At 38.6% G+C, this 19,023-nt stretch overlaps 1 protein-coding gene and 1 long non-coding RNA gene across 4 annotated transcripts in view; one reads left to right on the forward strand and one right to left on the reverse strand.

Annotated features, from left to right (window-relative positions):
* The window catches only part of BTBD7 (BTB domain containing 7), a 56,192-nt gene that overhangs the window by 24,586 nt on the left and 12,583 nt on the right, over positions 1-19,023 (reverse strand). For all 3 annotated transcript variants that reach the window (XM_069018136.1, XM_069018137.1, XM_069018135.1), the window contains exons 2-3: positions 12,929-13,114; positions 6,795-7,874 (exon numbers count right to left, since the gene is read on the reverse strand). In XM_069018136.1, the coding sequence (XP_068874237.1) occupies positions 6,795-7,874; positions 12,929-13,010 (1,162 nt within the window). In that variant the 5' untranslated portion in view covers positions 13,011-13,114. The remainder of the gene's footprint in view (positions 1-6,794; positions 7,875-12,928; positions 13,115-19,023) is intronic.
* Positions 5,924-9,470, forward strand: LOC138111792 (uncharacterized). The gene is made up of 2 exons (XR_011151456.1): positions 5,924-6,187; positions 8,873-9,470. It is a non-coding gene; the product is annotated as an uncharacterized lncRNA (long non-coding RNA).

Here is a 19,023-nt window from a genome sequence, read left to right on the forward strand (position 1 = left end):
AAAGAACCTGAAGATGCACAGGTCCATGGGAGCTGAGGGAACTGGTGGATGAGGTGGTTAAACCACTATACAGCATATCTGAGAAGTTGTGGCAGTCCAGTGAAGTTCCCACTGACTGGAAAAGGGAAACATAACCCTCATTTTTATATAAAAAAGGAAAACTCAGGGAACTACAGGCCAGTCAGTCTCACGTCTGTGCAAGGCAAGATCATGGAGCAGATCCTTCTGGAAACACCACCACCAAGCTGTGTGGTGCAGTCAATATGCTGGAGGGATGGGATGCCACCCAGAAGTGCCTTGACAGGCTTGAGAAGTTGGCCTCTGTGAACCTCATGAAGTTCATCAAGGCCAAGTGCAAGGTCCTACATGTGGGCTGGGGCAATACCAAGTACAAATATAGGCTGGGTGGAAAATGGATTGAGAGCAGCCTTGAGGAGAAGGGCTTGGGGGTCTTGGTGGATGAGAAGCTCAACATGACCCAGCAATGGGCACTTCAGCCCAGAGACTTTATAGCACTTATATACCTAAAGGGGCTCAAGGAAACTGGAGAGAGACTATTTACAAGGGCATGTAGGGATAAGGACATGGGAGAATGACTTCAAACTCAAAGAGAGCAGGTTTAGATTAGATATTAGGAAGGAATTCTTTACCGTGAGGGCAATGAGGCACTGGAACAGGCTGCCCAGAGAAGCTGTGGATGCCTCATCCCCAGAAGTGTTCAAGACCAGGCTGGATGGAGCTTTGAGAAACCTAGTCTTGTGAAAGGCACCTGTCTACAGCAAGGAGGCTGGAAAAAGATGATCTTTAAGGTCCCTTCCAACCCAAACCATTCTTTGATTCTATGACTTAAATCAATAGTTACTTAATCATACACAATTTATTTCAAAGCTCCTTTGAGCATTCCTACTGCACTGATATGTAACTGACACACTTGCACTAATCTCCCAATACATTTATGTGTATTTAATACTGCTACCGTGGGATTCCTGGCATTTCAGTCCTCCTATGATCAAGAGTACTTTTGATGTCAAGCAATACCTGCTTCTAGATCAAAGGCTTTGCTACTGAATATGGGTTTAAATAAAGCTTCGAAGTTCTTATAGTTGTCAAGAGTAAATGCAACACCTAAAATAAAAGCAAAGGAAAACAAAAAGTCTGAAATTGAGTTAGTTTTTGTCAGTCTTACTTTAGAAAACTTTTTTGCATCAGTTGATAGAAAAGGTTCTCAGGCAAAACTACCTCATAAGGTCCCAGTATCCAAAAGCCTATCACAGAAAAAGATTCTGTAGCACAGCCTCAGTGGGACTATTCATGACAGTGGGCAACAAGGCCAAGATGCAGTAGAGGATTCACATATGTAGTACAGCTATCTAATAAAATTAATATGCCTGAAGTCAAATTTCCCTGCAACAGCAGGGCAGTACAGTAAGACTGGAAGTGGGGATTATTTTAACAACGTGTGATGAACAGGACTAGGGAAGTGATCTGGTGTTAGTAACTGAAGGGATAAGTGATATTAAACCAAATCTTTGTGAGTCAATGTGTTAAAATGATTGCACCAGTACAGTTGACAGAGAGAAGCAAGGTAGCATGAAGACAGAAAAACTGCAGCAGATGACAGAAACAGGCAGCCAGAGCACAGAAATGTTCCACTAAGGGATGTGCTCCAACCTTCTGGAAAGGGCTCTAATCCTCACAGCCTCTGTTAAAACCCTGAAGAGCTTCACTTTTGATAGTAACAACTACCAGAGCACCTCTAAGAGCAGTGTCAGTCCTATTAGGTAACAAATGGGTTTCAGTATGATCAGCTCTATTATCCAGATATATATATCACGACCAGGTATGCTTGCTGATTAGTGCACTTACTCAAGTAAGTTCATTCAAAGACCCATTTCAGTTTCTCTTGTAAGGTAAGTGGCAATCCTCAGCTGAAACAAATCAAGATGAAAGCAGAGGAAATTCTAGATAAAGGTCACCCTGCTTTACTTGGACAGTAAAGATTCATTGCATATGCTATCACTGTCTTCATCATGGGGAAACTATCTATTAAATTACCATAGTCAGAAAAAGGAGTATCACAGTGTTAGGAATGGGAAAATTTCCATGGAAATAGTCAAAGCTGAATCATCTGCTGCAACTGAAGAAAAATTACAACATCTGGATACTTAGAAAGGTCCCTGAAGACAAATCAAACTAAAATCTGCTGAAAATAAAAACAGCTGATCAGAAGCTTTAAAATACACCACTTCGCTTGACACTCAGTTACAAACACCCAGGCAAAACTGAGCACAAGTGAGAAAAACGAATTGGAAAGAGTATCCAGACTCAACATAATAAGCCCAAAATATTTTCCAGGAAACCAAGGAGACAAGCATTAGCAAGTTTGCAATTGGCTAGCAGGAGTGAACTGAAACAAAAAACTTTAGATGAGGGTGTGGAAATCTAGAGAAGAAACTTAAGACATCAGCTACTGAGAAAGCCAGCTGATGGGATCAGTCAGTACTTGGGCAGAACTGGACACCTGCTGCACCACAGAGTGGAAAAACACTGTCAGAGGTCCAAGCTAAGAGATTTCAGGAGAACTCCCTGCTCCAACACCTACACAATGCTGTCTCTTCCTGCATCACTCTGCATAACATCTAGAAGCCAGATGTTTGAGTGACAGCTTCCAGCATAGAAATCTGCTAGCTGTGAAATCAGGGAATGGGATAGACACTACTGAAATTAAGATCTCCCATCTTCCTCATGTTAAGTATTATAATAAGTGAGGACAAGGTGCTACAATTAAGTCAGAAACAAGAATGGTGGTCACAACTAAAGCACATCTTTCAGTGATCTCAGTCACGTGCAGGCGTATAGTTTTCCCTGCTCAAATAAGCTTTAATTTTGATTGTAAGACTATACCAGAGCAGTTCTTCTGTGTCTGCACAGTACCAAAGACCTAAACATGCACTCTGCAAATAAAGTATGAAATTATTAGATTCTGACTCCACTGGCATATACAGATGTACAGAGCGCTTACTACTTTCTCCTGTAGCTAGAGAATGCAGCACCAATTTGGAAAATCCTAATTAGGTGAAGTTAACATCTAGAATTTCAGTATCTGAAGAGGTACCAAATCTACATTTTCTAGTATTTGATGATTTAATAGATTTCAACACTTGCTGATTTTACTGCATTTCTCCCCTATATATAACAACAGCTTCACCCCTCAACCTCCCTACTTTTGTGGTCAGAAAGGGATTTACTACGGAAAGAAGAAAACCTCTGAACGTCACTACATCCCTCTACCTCCTTCCTATGACCATTCCCAAAACACTACAGCTCCAGTTCATCCAGAGGGCCACCTAGACCGAGCCTGCACTGCTGCACTCATTGGCACAGCTCCTGCAGCTGCCTTTCTTTTACTCTCCTAGAGGTAGTACTAAGGGAATACTCCCAGGAAAAAGTAGAGATCTTGTTACCACTGACTCATGGAATATATATTCCAGAGCAGCACTTCTCTGTAGTGCATTACTGAAAAGGGTGCCAGTTTAGGACATGCTGATCCAAACATGCTCAACTTAAAGAGAGCAGAAACAAACTCAGCACCAAATAAAACATTAGCTTGTTTTTCAGTATTTACTAACACAGAAAATAAAAGCCATTTTCCTATCTATAACTAACTTTCTCTTTGAAGATCTCTATCTGTCAATGCTTTTCTGCTTTGATGTAACTGACACCGCTTCCTCAGAGCACCTCCAGACCACAGTTGTTCAAATTTAGTTTCCAATCTAAGTAAAAGAATTGCACCCTTTTCATTTATGAAAGTGCATAATTATTCGGAGTCTCACTGAGGGTTTCATTCACCATTTAATTCTCTCATTAGTATTCCCTGAGCATGTGAAATCCTTTTAGCACTTGTACTTATGTGCACTCACCAAAACTGAGAAATTTCATCACCTCTTTAATTTCAACCCATTTTCCTTTTTTGCTTTCAGCTGATCTAGAGAGTTATTCTCAAGTACTATAAGCTTGCGCATATCATACAGAAATTAACTGAATCCCACAGTTCAACTGTGGTAAAACTTCTTGCCCCTTCTGAAACATTAAGTTTCTAGGTCTACTGAGAGGGAAACAACAAAGCTAAGAAAGGTGCAGATAGACAAGAGAGGATCTGAAGGACTGCCGTGATGATGGATCAAAGTGCTGGAGAACCTAGCCTACGAGGAAAGACTGAAGGAAGTTAGGTCTCTTCTCCCTTGTGAACAGAAGGCTCAGGGGACCTTGTCACAGTATTCCTAGTCAGTATTCTTGTCACAGTACCTTTAGGTACTGTAGGGCAGCTATAAAAAGGACAGAGGTTCTCTTCTCACAAGAAGCCACGTGAAGATGACAAGGGGCAACAGGTATAAGTCGCACTGGTAGACATCTCAACACAACATATTTTTGCAACAAGAACAATCATTCACCAGGACAACCTCCCCAGGAACACAGTACAGTCCCCATCACTGGTGGTTTTCAAGAAGTGATTGGACAGAATGCTAGATAATCTCACCTAGGCTCCCTTTCTCACTTGGATAGATGGGACCATATGATCTTTGGAAGCCCCTTCTAACCTGGGCTGCTCTGTAATTGGATGATTCTGAGCCTAAGAACAGCCCAATTGCATCCTGTAGCATGTTGCCTCAGAAAACACATCCCCTTTGATTTGTGCCGGTTTTATTGCAGTACAATTATTTCAACTTTCAGCATAATCTGAAAATTAGTTTCCTAGTGGCAAACTCTGCATGAGCTACAGTAGTTCTATTAGTTTCACATACTCTTATCACTCTTAGTTTCATGTAACTATTAGGAGAACCCATTAAAAACATGATCTCTTCCTGCAGTGCTTATAACTGCTCTTTCCTGTCCACTCTTTATCAAGTTTCCTATTTTAGTTAGAACTACTTTATAGCTTATAATATAAGGTTTCAATCTTGTCAAATTTAATTTGACATCCAGATCTACTGTAAAAAGCTACTTTTGTTAAAAAAATTAAACTAGCTTAAACAAATTATGTTGCTGATATACCAGCGAGTTCCATTTTCCCTTTCTCAGCTCAAAAGCAAAATTCTTATCCCGCATCAGCAAGGCCTGAAGCAATTCCCATACTTCATTATGTATAATATGGCCACTAAATAGCTCAAACATCAACAGACAAAACTGCAGGCAAAGCTCCTGCCACCACAAGAAGTACCATTAGTTCACTGATCAGTGACACCTTACCTGAGATTGCAATAATTCAGGTCAGGAGTTGTATGTTACTAAGATTTGAGTGATCTTTGAGAATAATGGAAGTAGTAAAACTTCCTAAGCTTTATGTCTCAAAATACTGACTGACCCTGCCTTTAGTTCTGTACATACAGATATTAAAGACCTAAGACTAGTGCAATTAAGCTGTTTAAATTTACCTTCCAATAGCAAGATTGCAGGGTTGGTGTCTTTGACATGAACTACAAAAACAATCATTCAAGTTTACAGCCTTGTTAATATATAGGGACACTTCCTAATACGGCTGAATATTTCCTCCTCTCAACAAGGATCTCTCCTATCTTCTGGTAGTTTACACCCAAAAAAATGGATTACAGAAAGCAGATAAGCATTAGAAATATCAAGACCAGTTATACATATTTGATCTAAATAACAATCTTCTACAATGATGCACCATATAACTAAATCTCTTGCATGGCATTTCTTCTGTCCCTAGAAAACAGATGCATTATTGACAACTTACAGATGGAAAACAAATTCCATTTCTAAAGGAGCCATCAGCCACTGATAGCTGACAATAAGCTATTTACTGTTGTAAAGAATTTGAACCTTGATAGTGTGCCCCAGCCAAACCATTTTTAGTTATTTTTACCAGAGCCCTCAGAGAGTGACCAGGCTGGAATTACCCTCACCAACTTCACTTGGCCTTCCACCTTCAGCTGCAGCACATCAGCCCCAAGAGGGTTTTTAAGCTCCAGTCTGAAGGTTCAAGGGGAGAGGTGGGACAGGCTTATATCTGCTCCCTGTCCTTTGCTGTCTTGTTGTTTGCATTTCCTGGACTAACTTGGCTGCTGATCGCTGGGTGGGTTTTGTTGCTGTCATCATCTTGATGCTGCTTGCCTGGATCAGGAGCCCCACCTGTTAGAGCCCTCAGGAATTCATCAAGGACTGAAAGGTAAACTGTGCTAAATTGGAAAAGAATCAGGAAAGAAGAAGCTGAAAAACTAAATACCAAGACAGCAAGGAATAGATAAAAAAGGACTGTGCTGCACTTGATTAAAACCAATCATATTATCAGAAAAGCACGTGCAGAGCTCATGGACAGAATAGAGAAACCAATCAAGCAATGGGAGATCTCATGCACAGCAGTTGCAAAGTGTATATGTACTGTATTATGTAAGTAGTGTAAAATGTATAAGTAGGGTAGTATGTAAAAGTAGGTAGAATGCAGAAGGAAGTAAAATGTGTAAGTATTGTGTTATGTAGAAGTTGTAAGAAGTATAAGTAAGAAAATGTATAACTATATGTATAAGTAGTATAATCTAAGCAAGTGAAATGTGTAAGTAGGTAGAATGTATAAGTAAGCAAACTGTATGAGTAACATATTACGTCAAAGTTGTGAGATGTGTGAACACAGGGGTATTTTAAACAGTAAGATGCTTCTACGTAATCATACTGATTCATTGATCAGAAGGCATGAATTCCTGTAACTTACACTGCAAAATTGCTAAAACTTGTTCTAATAAGGTCATATACTCGACAGCGAGGGCAGTAGTACGTACCTTGTGCAAGCATGTTAAACTCCAAGAACAGTGCTATATGATAAAGCTCCATAGCTTCTTCAGCCCTAGTCATGTTTAGTTTTCCTGCTACAAGAGCCTGAACTTCACTTAAACTGCCCACTGAAGGACTGGAGTGCAAAACGGAGAGGTCCACCACATCTGTATACATACAGTTCAAAATGACCTTAGCGTATTTTTTTGGTATGATAGATTCATCCAATATAATTCTAGTTGGAGTTCGTAGAGTTCGGTCTGTGATTTCTTCGCCAGTTCGTATCCTCCTCTGCAGCAAGTGACGGAAAAAGGGAGATCGTGATGAAATAATAGCTTTGTGAGCTCTGAGCTCTTCATCTAGACAGTTCTGACTTCCACCAAAAGTTTCAACTAAGTCAGAGTTGGATGAAAAGCTAAGAACCACATCATAGTAGCACATATAATCAAACAGTGCGCGCATGTCAACATCTAAGGAATTTGGTGTTCCAAATTCTTCACTAAGCTGCACAAGAATATCAACATTTTGGAATCTTGAATCCTCCATTCCAAACTCGCCCGTATAAAGGTAGTGTAACAAAGCAGAAAACATAGGCATATCTATGCCAGCTGTGTTAATATCCATTATTATTTCTGCCCCATACTCTGGTGAGGAAGATAGCAGCGTCTTAAAAAACGGACACCTGGCCGCCAATATCGCACGATGCACAGGAAAACAAGTTTCTTGAAATATTAAGTCTACATCAGTACAATATTTGTATTGATAAAGTTCAGCCATGTCTTTTTGTAGCGTCTTGGCTTCTGGTCTTGCCAAATTCGCTTGTAGATAAAGCTCCTTTAAGGCTGACGTTCCTTCGTATTCTTCTACTAATGCATTAACATCTCTGACATCCCAGCCTGAGAGGAGCTCGCGCATCTGCTTGGCATGGTCAGCAGATCGGCTCGATTTCCGACGCTTAATGAATTTCTTTTTGAGGGTGGCAAGGCCAGAGGTTTTCTTTTTCTTGTCTTGAGGTTTCTCATGGCCATGGTCAAGGCTATACAGCTTTGATTCACAGCCAAAACCTTGATGAGAGTAGGAGGATGTCCCTAAAAGCAAAAGGAGAATTGAACACATTTATTCTTTAAATTTAAAAGGAAGATCCATAACACCTAAATACTCCATCAATGATACTGCAAGTTACACAGTTATTCCTTCTCCTCACATCAGATAATACGATAACTGAAAACCTGACTGAAGCCTTTTCTGGCCATTAAGAACAAAGCCTTTTATTTGCATCTACAAAGCTTATAGTTTGCTGGATTTCGGGATGCTTTGGGGTATGGTTTTCTTTTGTTTGGTTGGGGTTTTTTAAAATATATTCAATTTTAAGAACTAAATGGTGCCAGTTGATATAGCTCTATAGCATATGGTACACTTATCTAAGCAGGAAGAGAGTACTGCAGTTGTAACATTGAAAGTGTAATTGTATTAGCTTTTTAAATCCTAGTATGTCAGTGAAGTACTAGCAATCCCCCCTTCAAAGTGTTTTTCAAATTCTGTTCTAGCACTAAGCATCATTAAAACAATAGAAGCATACCTGGCATTAGACAGTCATAGTCACAAGAATAAAAAGCAAGAGAACACAGTACACCAAAACACTCAGGGAAACTGAGGACAATTAATTATTTTCAGTTCAGATTTAGAAAGAAAAGTAAAAATCCCATCATCTGATAATCAAGTAATGCCAAAATCAAACACATAAAATGGGCTCCTTTCCACAGAACTACAAATACTAATTCATGAATACACGCCATAAAAAGAATATGGAGAAAGTCATACTGTATTATTAAAATTTCCTTTGAACATAGCATCATACAATTGAAGTATACATATAATTATTTTTCTCCTCAAAAATAATTTATAGGGAAATTATACTATGAACTAACACTGATTGCAATTCAGTGAGGAAAAAAAGGAATTAAGAGTCTGCATTTTGACAAGTAATGGAAAACCTAAGTAGTGTTTTAGAAAAAAAAGGAGTTAAAAACCCATAGCTTTAATGTGAGAGTCATGCTTCTGTTTAACGGTTATTTTCTAATTTAAGTTTATTTACAGGGCTTTCACTCTAAGCCAGATGGTGAAGAACCTCAGACACGACAAGAAAAGAGAAAAGGAAGTACACAAACCCAACTCCCACTTCTGGACCAAAAAAGAATGAGAAGAAAACATTTGCAAATGCTACACATATCAATAACAATCACAGGTTCATCTGAAATAGTGTTTGTCCACTTTCTGTCACAAACAATTAACATGTTTCCATTAGTACACTTGTGTAGCTTCACTACTGTTGCCCTTTTTTTTTAATCTTTCAAAGCCCATTCAAGAACCAGAGCTTTTGGGGCCTTTTACAACTTGTTCTATCACTGCAAGCTCCACCTGTTTCAGGGTGATTCACTGTGATGCTCTTTTGATAGTGATGTTATGGGCCAGTCTGGCAAAACACACTGCTTTCAGTTGCCACATGATTTCAAGTATTTCTTGAACTTTGAAAGACACTGGAGTAATTCAAAGCTGTATTTGAGACTAAGGCAGCTGTAGCAATCTAACAGTTCTGTAAATTGTTTTATTGTTTAAGTCTCAATAACTAAACTTACACAGTGGTTTTTATGTCAAGCTAATTAAAACTCCCACAAATCACACAATGCGGTGGTTTTATGATTCTTCTATTAGTGAAAACTCTGAGAAGGAACTTTGCTTTATTTGAGGAAAGACATCTAACCTTTTTATCCAAGTTCAAAATTTGCTTGATCAGGAAACATGTTATTAATCATATTGAAATTTAAAGAAGTGAAAAGAATACAAATTCAAATGAAAAGAACAGGAGTAACTCAAGAAAACTTCAACAAAGAGGTTGTGCTGCAAAATTTACCACAAAAATTCCTTCCACATGCTATACTAGACATGACAACGGAAAAGCAGAGATTCAGCCTCCTGCTGACAGAGACAAGCATAGAATTTCTGCTTCATTTGAAATTTTCCTTTTTACAATAAAAGTAAAACTACACTTTGGTCCCCCTATAATGACAGATTCTGTTTCCAGAGAACATGCCAGCTCCTTTCTACTTGAGGTACGTTGGATTCTAATGGCAAATTTGAGTGCAGAACATTCTCTAACATTCCACTAAAGAAAAACTAGGACACCACAAGTCTCAATTTCTTTCTTCCCTGAAGGCTGCTGTGAGGTATTACTTGCACATGAATCACCACAAAATACTAAAACACCATTCAAACCTTTGTGTACCCTGAGCTACTTACAAGATTTAACTTTGGAAGTACTGCAAACAGTGCTATTAACCATTACAAACAGATAAAGCACTGCTACAAAAGTATCACCACACAACTGCTTTTTGTAAGAAATAGAGATGCACCATCATAGCCTCTCTGGGTTCCCAACAGCTGGTGGCTCCATATCCCTCAAAGAAAGGATCTGGAAGAGAACATTTCTGGGCTGCCTGCATTCCTTCATAAGGCAGCAGCATTAAAAGTAGGAAAAAAATAAATTATTCCCCAGCACTACACTAAAAGGCACCAATCTATTAAATGCTGTTCAAAAGCAATCACTATTTCATGCTCCTAGACCATACCCAGCTTTGGACAGACAAATATTTACGGAAACAGATGACTGCCACGAGGAGCTACTTGGGAACCTGACAATGAAAAATGGGATCTGTTTACTCCCTTGCACGCCCACATATTTTAATATCTAATTATAGAGCTCTACTTAAAAAAGCAAACATCTTGAACAGATGTACCACCCTAAGAAATGGCATGAAATCCTCCTCCTGAATGCTGCAGACAAAACACCAAGGAGATGACTAGTTAAGCTTTTGCTAAAACAAAAGTATTATTTTCCAGTAAGTGCACTACACTATTTTTAACTGATTTGTCTCCTCTTCATAAACTATAAGCAAACTAGGATGAAGTCAACTAACAATAAGAGCTCATACCATGAAACTACTGTGCTTTGCCATACCAGTTCTCAGACCTTAGCATTCATCCTACATTTAGCAGGAAAGATGGTGCAGGGCTTTAATGGTAAAGTAGCATGTCTAAAACAAACCCATAGGCCTGAATCCAGTTTCCAGGAATAAGGCAACTAATACATATTATGATGCAGCTATGATAACTCTATCCCCCAATTCTGCCTTGGGGCAGTAAATAGATCTAACGCCATCTACATTAAAAAAAACCCCTACAATACCATAAAAACAGACAATTCCCCCCCCCCCCAAGCAAAGGAGTAAAACCCCACAACACCCAAGCCCCCATACATGTAAAAGCTGATACAACATTAAAACATCACTATTCTGACAAGTGATGAAAACCTCAGCTATCAATTTTAGGATACATCTATTTTCTACTGAGACAGCTACAAAAATCAACCATGCAAACAAAAATCAAAATGAGAAAGAGCCAAACACCACAAAGTGGGAAGGAGAGATGTACACGTTGTGATGTAGATAGCACACTCACAGAACCCCACAGTATCAGGAGATTTCAGCAAGAATTTTACCCAGAATGCTCATCTGCCTTCCCTAAGATGAGACAAGCACATGCTTTTAGGCTTTCCTCAAAAAGTCTCAGCCACAATTTCCCATAGGTAACAGGGGTCAGTAAATTTATTGTGACATACTACATAATGGGTTTCTATTTTGAGTTTAATAATGAAGAGCGTCAAATAAACCTTCCACATATCATGTAGAAAGTTTCTTGGGAATTTAATGAAGCCTTTGGAACTCTCTTCAAATCTGCTCAAAAGGTGTTTCAGCCTGCAAATCTGCCTGTTTCAAGGCCTCTAAGGGTTTCTCTTCACTCAATACAGTGGCAGATTAAAAAACACCATGACATGTAAGAAAAGCATTTTAGCTGCATTTTAGAAAGCATACATGCAAACTGGAGCAAATCTTTTACTAGTTAGCTATGATACACTGAAAATATTTAAACCCTCGGGGGAAACTTTACAGCACAGATATCCATGATGTTAGGACTAAAAGTTCTTCCTTGACATGCTGTGACAGTACACATGGGATTTTTAGTCAAGAGCACATATCCTTGAATGCAACAGTTTGTGGTCTGTCCTCAGAGCTAGGAATGCCACAAAAGCTGAGAAAAAAGAGAAAATTTACAAAGTGAGTCAATTTTCCCTCTGCTAAGGATATCATTCTGCTTTCAATGGTGATTAAAAAGAGAAGTAACACTGAATATCAATAACTACTTATGCAGTGTTGCAAGCTGAGGCATAAAGGAAAAAAGCATTTATAAACTATTGATGTTATTTACTGCTAAGATCATTCTTCAGGCTGTCAGGGTTGGGGTTTTTTTAAGGAATATTTATCTTCTCAGAGACTGTCTTCTTTCAGATTCATAACAAAGATGTTTATTATTTATAGGGTGACAGTACTTAGATCTACACTGAGGTCTTTTTGTACTAGACTGAAAAACACATAAAGGTAATGCCTGCCCCAGTTATGACTGGGACGAGAAAATACTTTCTTAAGGGCACTTCAACACATGTCTCCAGCTAAGCAAGGTCCTGACTTGTAAATAATACTGTTAGGACAGTAAGTAACTCCACTCCCCATTTACAGGCACACGAAAAGGAAGAGAAGCTGTCTTCAAGCCTGTTTATTACCTTAACAGGTTTATTACCAGAGATATCCCTTCTAGCAGTAAGGAGGTAATTGACTTGGACACAATGTCAATACTACAGTGAATACTGATGATCAAGAGTTTCACATGCTCTGACACAGTTTCACAGAAATTCTGAGGAAGAGTTTAAAACAGTACAAATATTAACAGAAAGCAACTGCTCTTGAACTGGGAAAACTAGCATGCATGGTTTAATGATAAAAAACTCCATTTATTTTATTTAAATAACCTGGCAAATGTTTACTTGCAAAAGGCAGATCAACTCATTGCATAGACAGACCAAACAGATGGACAGCACCAAATTTCATGCACGATTGAACTTGAACGGATTCAAACTGGTGACCTAGAAAATAGAAGCTCTACATAACATTTCTGCAAACAAATCAAATCCAGTGCATACACAATCCACCAAGTCATTTTTGTAAGTGACAAGATAACTGAAAGGAGTTACCTATGAATGTCTGTTGTGCCTGTGAATTTCCCCCTACCCTTGGGGAACACGAGTGAGGGTAGTTAGATGCATTAGCACCCATTTTCTTCAGTCACTCAGGCATTCCGCCTGCTGGCTCTTCAATGTATAATCCCATAATCCTTTATAAACCTTCAGTCCCAGGTCCAGCATTCTGTTCCTCCATTTCTGAAGAACAAAAACACCAATAAGTTACTTCATTTTTTGTCACTGTTGTGATTTAGATAAAATAAATAAATTCAGCTTCCAGCACACAGTATTTTAATAAAATAAAACCGCAAACACTTTCAAGATGGTTTAATCATTCAAATAATAAGCTAAGATCAGAAACACTTTTTTCCCCCCACAATAACCTGTAGTTTTCCAAACCATTCACAATTCATATGATAAATTGCAACATGCAACAGGATGGCTATCAAACTTTTAACTAAGAAATTTTCAAGGAGAAGTTGGTCTAGACTAGGTAGTCTCCTTTGACTATACCAAGAAAGACTTTTCATACATGTTTATACCTATTCCCACATTGTTAAAAAATCCCAAACTGAATTATACTGATTGAGAAAGCTAAACAAGCCAGTCCTGTTGGAGGTTATACCATCATCACTGCTTTCAGCTGCACTTTTATTCATAACATTTACATACTTCTCATTCAGTACTGCTTTTCAAATTCAGACTTGAAAAGACCTAGAAGTATGTTTAAAATAGCAAAAATAAGGCATTTAAGGATTCATTGATTGTTTTTTGGGCATTTGAAAATATCTTAGAAATCAGTTCTGAGGTAATTTGAACAAGGATTCATTGCTAACATACAACAAAGACATTCTAATTTATTCCAATATTAGCACTGTTAAAATATTAATACAGAAAAATGGAAGTTACCACATGAAGAACTGCTACTGTCAACTGAACACCTGTGACCCCTTCCAAAACACAAACATGCATATAAAGAGTGATACAAAGGTGAAGCCTATACCAAGAACCTTTTAGATTCCCTTGAATGTTGTTAACACACATAGATTTGCTATATGCTTCCAAATTTTCTTCCTTTCTTGGTAGTCTCTGGCATGTTAAATTGGCCAGGAAAGTGACATGCAAGTGCATGTTTCAAGGAAACATGCAGTGCAGATCCTGTGGAGCAGAAAGCGAGAGACAGGCCAGGAAGGAAAAAGCTGCAAATTGCTGTAGGCACAGAGGTGAGGGGAACAAGTGCTCCTGGATTTGAGTGCTGGCTACACAAAGAGGAAGAGTATGGAAGGGTTTGAAAACTTGGCTTTATTGATGTGGTTATCAGGCAGAATTGCTGCTCCAGCTTGTGCATATCCCCAGGGGGGCCTCACACAGCTGCAGCCTGCTGAGCACTAGTGGAATTCTGCTAGGGCAGGAGACACAACCATAAAACCACCACAGCAGCTTTCAAGCCAACTTGAGCCAACCTACAAGCTTGTAAATGAGAAAAGGGAGCTCCCATGACCACCCTCCCTAGCAAGAAAGCCAGGTCATCTCAGCTGCATACAGTCTTGAACTTGTAGATCCAGCTTGCTACACAACTGGAAACAAAGACAAAATACCCTCCTACATGAACAGAAGCCTACTCGGGATGAAGATAAAACCAGAGCACACACAAAACAGGCAACATCACACCAATGAACATCAGTAAATCTCAGCAAACACAAGCTGCTGGATCAGTTCAGTCTTACCAATGCATGCGCTCATGTTCTGCCTTGTGCAGAAATAAGGAACTCAAAGATTACTGAACCCACATGGATGCAGATCTCTACTTCATTTATGAAAAACTTCACTGAATTAAGAAAAAACACTTAGAAAATAATTTCATTAAAATAGTGACACTCCAAGTGATTTCTGTATGCACTAAGAATACATTGCTTAAATGTGGTGTGAATTTCTAAATGGAATTAGTTACATCCAGGACAAACTTTGTGAAGGTAAGAGTCACCTTGAAGTTTGAATGCTAACTTGCTCACAGGTAAAGGCCACCAACCTGAGTAGGTATCCCAACAACTTCCCTTTTCTCAGCTAAAATTGGACTTGGCTCATTTGGACTTGAGTCCTGGAATAATGCCACTGTTATTTCACTTTCCTCTTCTGCATTCAGCTGTGGTGTGATAACTTGTCTATTAGGTGTCTACTAACAGTTTTCAGTTCTTCCTAACACAGGAAAGAGCCCACTAGCTAAGTAAAAGAGGGAAGAAAAAAAAAAGTGTTGGGCTTTTCTTTTTTCTTTATAAGTAAGCACTCAATATTTAGAACCAAGTCTCAGGTTTGAAGTTAATACCTTCCACCTCCTTCCATTTGGCAATAAATATGCACCAAAAGATGGAAGGAATGCAATCAAGGAATATGTGCAACTGTTCAATACCATTAGCAGTCAATGCTTGAATTTGCAAACAAGGATTTTAATAACTGGAAAAGGAACATGATAAAAGATTCCTAAAATACACAATAGATAAAATTATTTTATTTGGAGGCTTACCACAATAACATTGTTACACACTAAGACCAAGTTGAGTATCATGCAGAACAAATTCACTCACTAAATTTAGAATATGTAACTTCCATGCACTGGTAAGTCATGTGTGTACAGGCTGATTTCTTGAGTATTTTGCATCTTGAATTCAAACATGTTGTAGTTCATAAAGCGTATTGGGCCCCACGGCTCAAAACTGACCAGGGCTGTAGTTCCACTACTGTCCTTAACCTCATGTATCAACTGAAAGTACATTTCTTGTATTTTTTAATACATCACCAAATTTTACGAGACAGTGTTACACAACCCATGTTGCATTTCCCAAAAAATTAAGCTAGCACCAGTGATGAACTCTGTCCTGGAGGAAGCCCTGCCTTCTTCTCTTCATGCTCATAACTTTTCCTACCTTGTTTGTTCTGTCCCAAGTATTTTGTGAATCAGATAAACTGACCCAAATTAGAGCTAACCTAAACAAAAAGTTGAAACAGCATCAGTCACTCAATTTGTTTGTTAAGACATTACATGAATACTTGCACTAGTACAGGTGGAAAAAGAAAGAACCTGAAAACAAGCAACAGAGTAGGACTGCATCTTTTGACAGCAAAGTGTACTTGAACCACTCATGGATTTGGATGCTTTATTTTTTGTTTGGTTTGTTATGCTAGTATCCACTTCAGCCTCTGTGCTAAACCTAGCCTACCTGAACACCAGTTAGTTTAGCATATAACTAGCTGAGTCTAGCCAATACATCTCAGCTACTACAAAAATGCCAAGTCAGGAATGCTCCTTCTCCACAGTGAAAGGCACTTGTAACAGGAGAGGAATATAAAAATGAAGAAAAAACTCCAAACCACAATCAATTAAATCTTTAGCTGCAAAAGGAAAGTCAGATTTCATCTCTTCTTGCAACAGTCATCCTGCATACCAAAAGCTTCCCTATTTCAGCTTATCTGAAGCATTTTTTATTTTAGCCTCAGAATACAGCCACAGAATTTTGTTTGTTTTAAAAACTACCATCAGGTGAACTTTTTCTTTCCTTTTTATTAAAAGCCTGCATGCATCCACGTAAGCATTACCATAATGAAACTGAATTCAACATCTGCTGACCAACTGAAACAGTTGTTGAGAGCGGTGACGCATGCACAGATGCATTTTGAACGTACACAGGAAAAGAGTTAAACTATGTCAAAGCTTGTTTTGAAAAGCCTATACTGCAGAAGGAGTATATGGAGTGTGTTATGCGAAATGAAGCTATAGAAACTAAAATTAAAACCTCCAAATCCTACAAAACAGCACAGAAGTGACTTTCATATTATACTACTCAGAAAAGAATTTAAAATAAGCACAAACCTGGTTAAAGGTTTCAGTACCTGAAACAAATTTCTCAGTCTTCTCAGTTCTTGTCACACTGCACCTAAAATCCTAAGAACCTAAGGCGACATGCATCTGAGGTATCTGGGCTGACAGCCAGTATTCCTGAACTGGGAATTCTGATTTAACAAAAAGTCTCTGTATAGAATGGACTTTGGGTAACAGTGACACTTTGTTTATATCATCACTCAATGCAAACATTTCATAAAATTTCCTGTAGTTCACTGTGATCCAATTAATATAAAGGGCAAGGCAGGGAGTGCTACAACATGTTTTATGACCAAAAGCATTTGACTTTTCCCCTGTAAAATATTAAGAACTTTGTATTTCTTTTGGAGTTGCTGCCATAGGATTATGCAATAGTATAATACTAAAACCAAAGTAGGAAATTATATCAAGTACATGCACATACCTGTACCAACATGGTATTTCAGGTTTTCATTTTACCTAACATGTTTTTAATTTACTATTAGTAAATGACAACACAAGCACCACAAGAATAACTTACTCATGTTTGCTTAGATTTTTATCCAGACAAAAACTACTATGTTATTTTGCCCCAACAGCTCATTTCAAGTAACAAGCAGAACTGTACTGCAAGATGAGATGACAAGATCCAGCAATAAAAAGCCCCAACCCCAGTAAGGAAACACATCAACTAAATTTCAGCAAGGACAAACTTATTTCCATAGAAGTTAGGTAGATCAATAACTAAAAGAGATAGAACTTGTGAGAATGGACCATTGCTATCATCCCCAAAATACATCCCACCCACTTGCCTTAACATCTTGAACCTGCCTCCAGCAGAACAGTGGTCTGGTGACTAATACAGAGTCCTGAGCCATCACAAAGTGATTCAGGAGCAATCCCATGCTCAGGACAGAAGAAAGTTCCCATCCACTGAGAAGTTTCCAGAGCCGGCCCTGGCCATGTTGCTTGTTACACAGTATACTGCTCGAATTACAAGTCAGCAACATCAAAGCCACAAGCTCTTATAAATGAAGACAAAGTTGCCTGTAGCTGGAGTTTCAACTGCTCGTTCAGATGTGCATTTAGTATCTACCTCATTTTTCTTACTACGCTACTGGAAGGTGGCTCTCCAAGTAAGAGGAGCTGATGGGAACTGAATACTACCTGCCCTGACCTTCCTCTTTTTCCATGAATAAGACTCAGAGGCACTAGCACAGTCTCAGATTTTGTGGAGGTAGAGTCTCCAGTCTTGGAAGCGTACATGCTAAAGGACTGAACGCACATGGGACAGAGTATCTGAAAGAAATTGTGTAACTGGCAAGTAATTTTCTGGTCAAAGGAAACAACTGAAATTTGAAGGCTCAGCTGCTTATGCAGCCTGACACACATGCAAATCCATGCAAAGCCTATTTTGACTCCTTTTTATAATCCAGTCAAGCAATCAACCTTTACCATTATTCAAAATTAACTGGATGATAAAATACTAAGATGCAACTGAAACAGCTGAAAGGTTGTGGTTTGGATTAGTTTCATACAAAAATAAGGAATGGATAATGCTCTTTATGACATGGGATAATAAATCTGTGTTATTTCATTATTTAATGCATTGGAACGAAAGAAAAACCCAATAAGCAAAACACCAGAACTTAAGCCACATCAGCAGTTACCAGCTCAAGAGGGCAAGGAAAAGCAGCTATAACTAGATTACGAAAGTGACTGCATTACTCAGTGCTTTGCTGAGAATCCTGTGTTCCAGCCATCACAAAGAACCCTTTCTTATAGTTAAGCATGAAATGTACAGCATTTTCTCTTCCATGAAGTAGTATGCTTCTCCATGAAGAAGTTCTTTCAAAATGGAGGTGATAAAAACACCACAACAGTCCTAGCTTTTTATTTCTAGATTTGTTGATAATCATAGGACTGAGTTTTAGTGGGGAAAACCCACCAAGAAACAACCTGTACTGATTTTCAACCTTTTCTCCGAGGAATCAGAGTTAAAGTTAAAAGAACTATGCTCAAATAGAGCACAAAGGTGTGTGATCTTGAAGATATGCACACTCCAGAAACTAAAAACACTGAGCAGCATTTTAACAGTTAAAAAAACCCCACAGAACTCACAGGAATATAAACTCTTTTCAATGCTGTCTTTGCAAATAGTGCTCATAGTAGGATTTCTCATGATCAGCAAAGCAATTCCAAGTACGATGTGAACATGTCACATCCTAGAAGTAATTAAATGTCATTAACAGGG

This window comes from Aphelocoma coerulescens, chromosome 5 (genome assembly GCF_041296385.1).
Source record: "Aphelocoma coerulescens isolate FSJ_1873_10779 chromosome 5, UR_Acoe_1.0, whole genome shotgun sequence".
In the NCBI taxonomy this organism is placed as follows: Eukaryota; Metazoa; Chordata; class Aves; order Passeriformes; family Corvidae; genus Aphelocoma; species Aphelocoma coerulescens.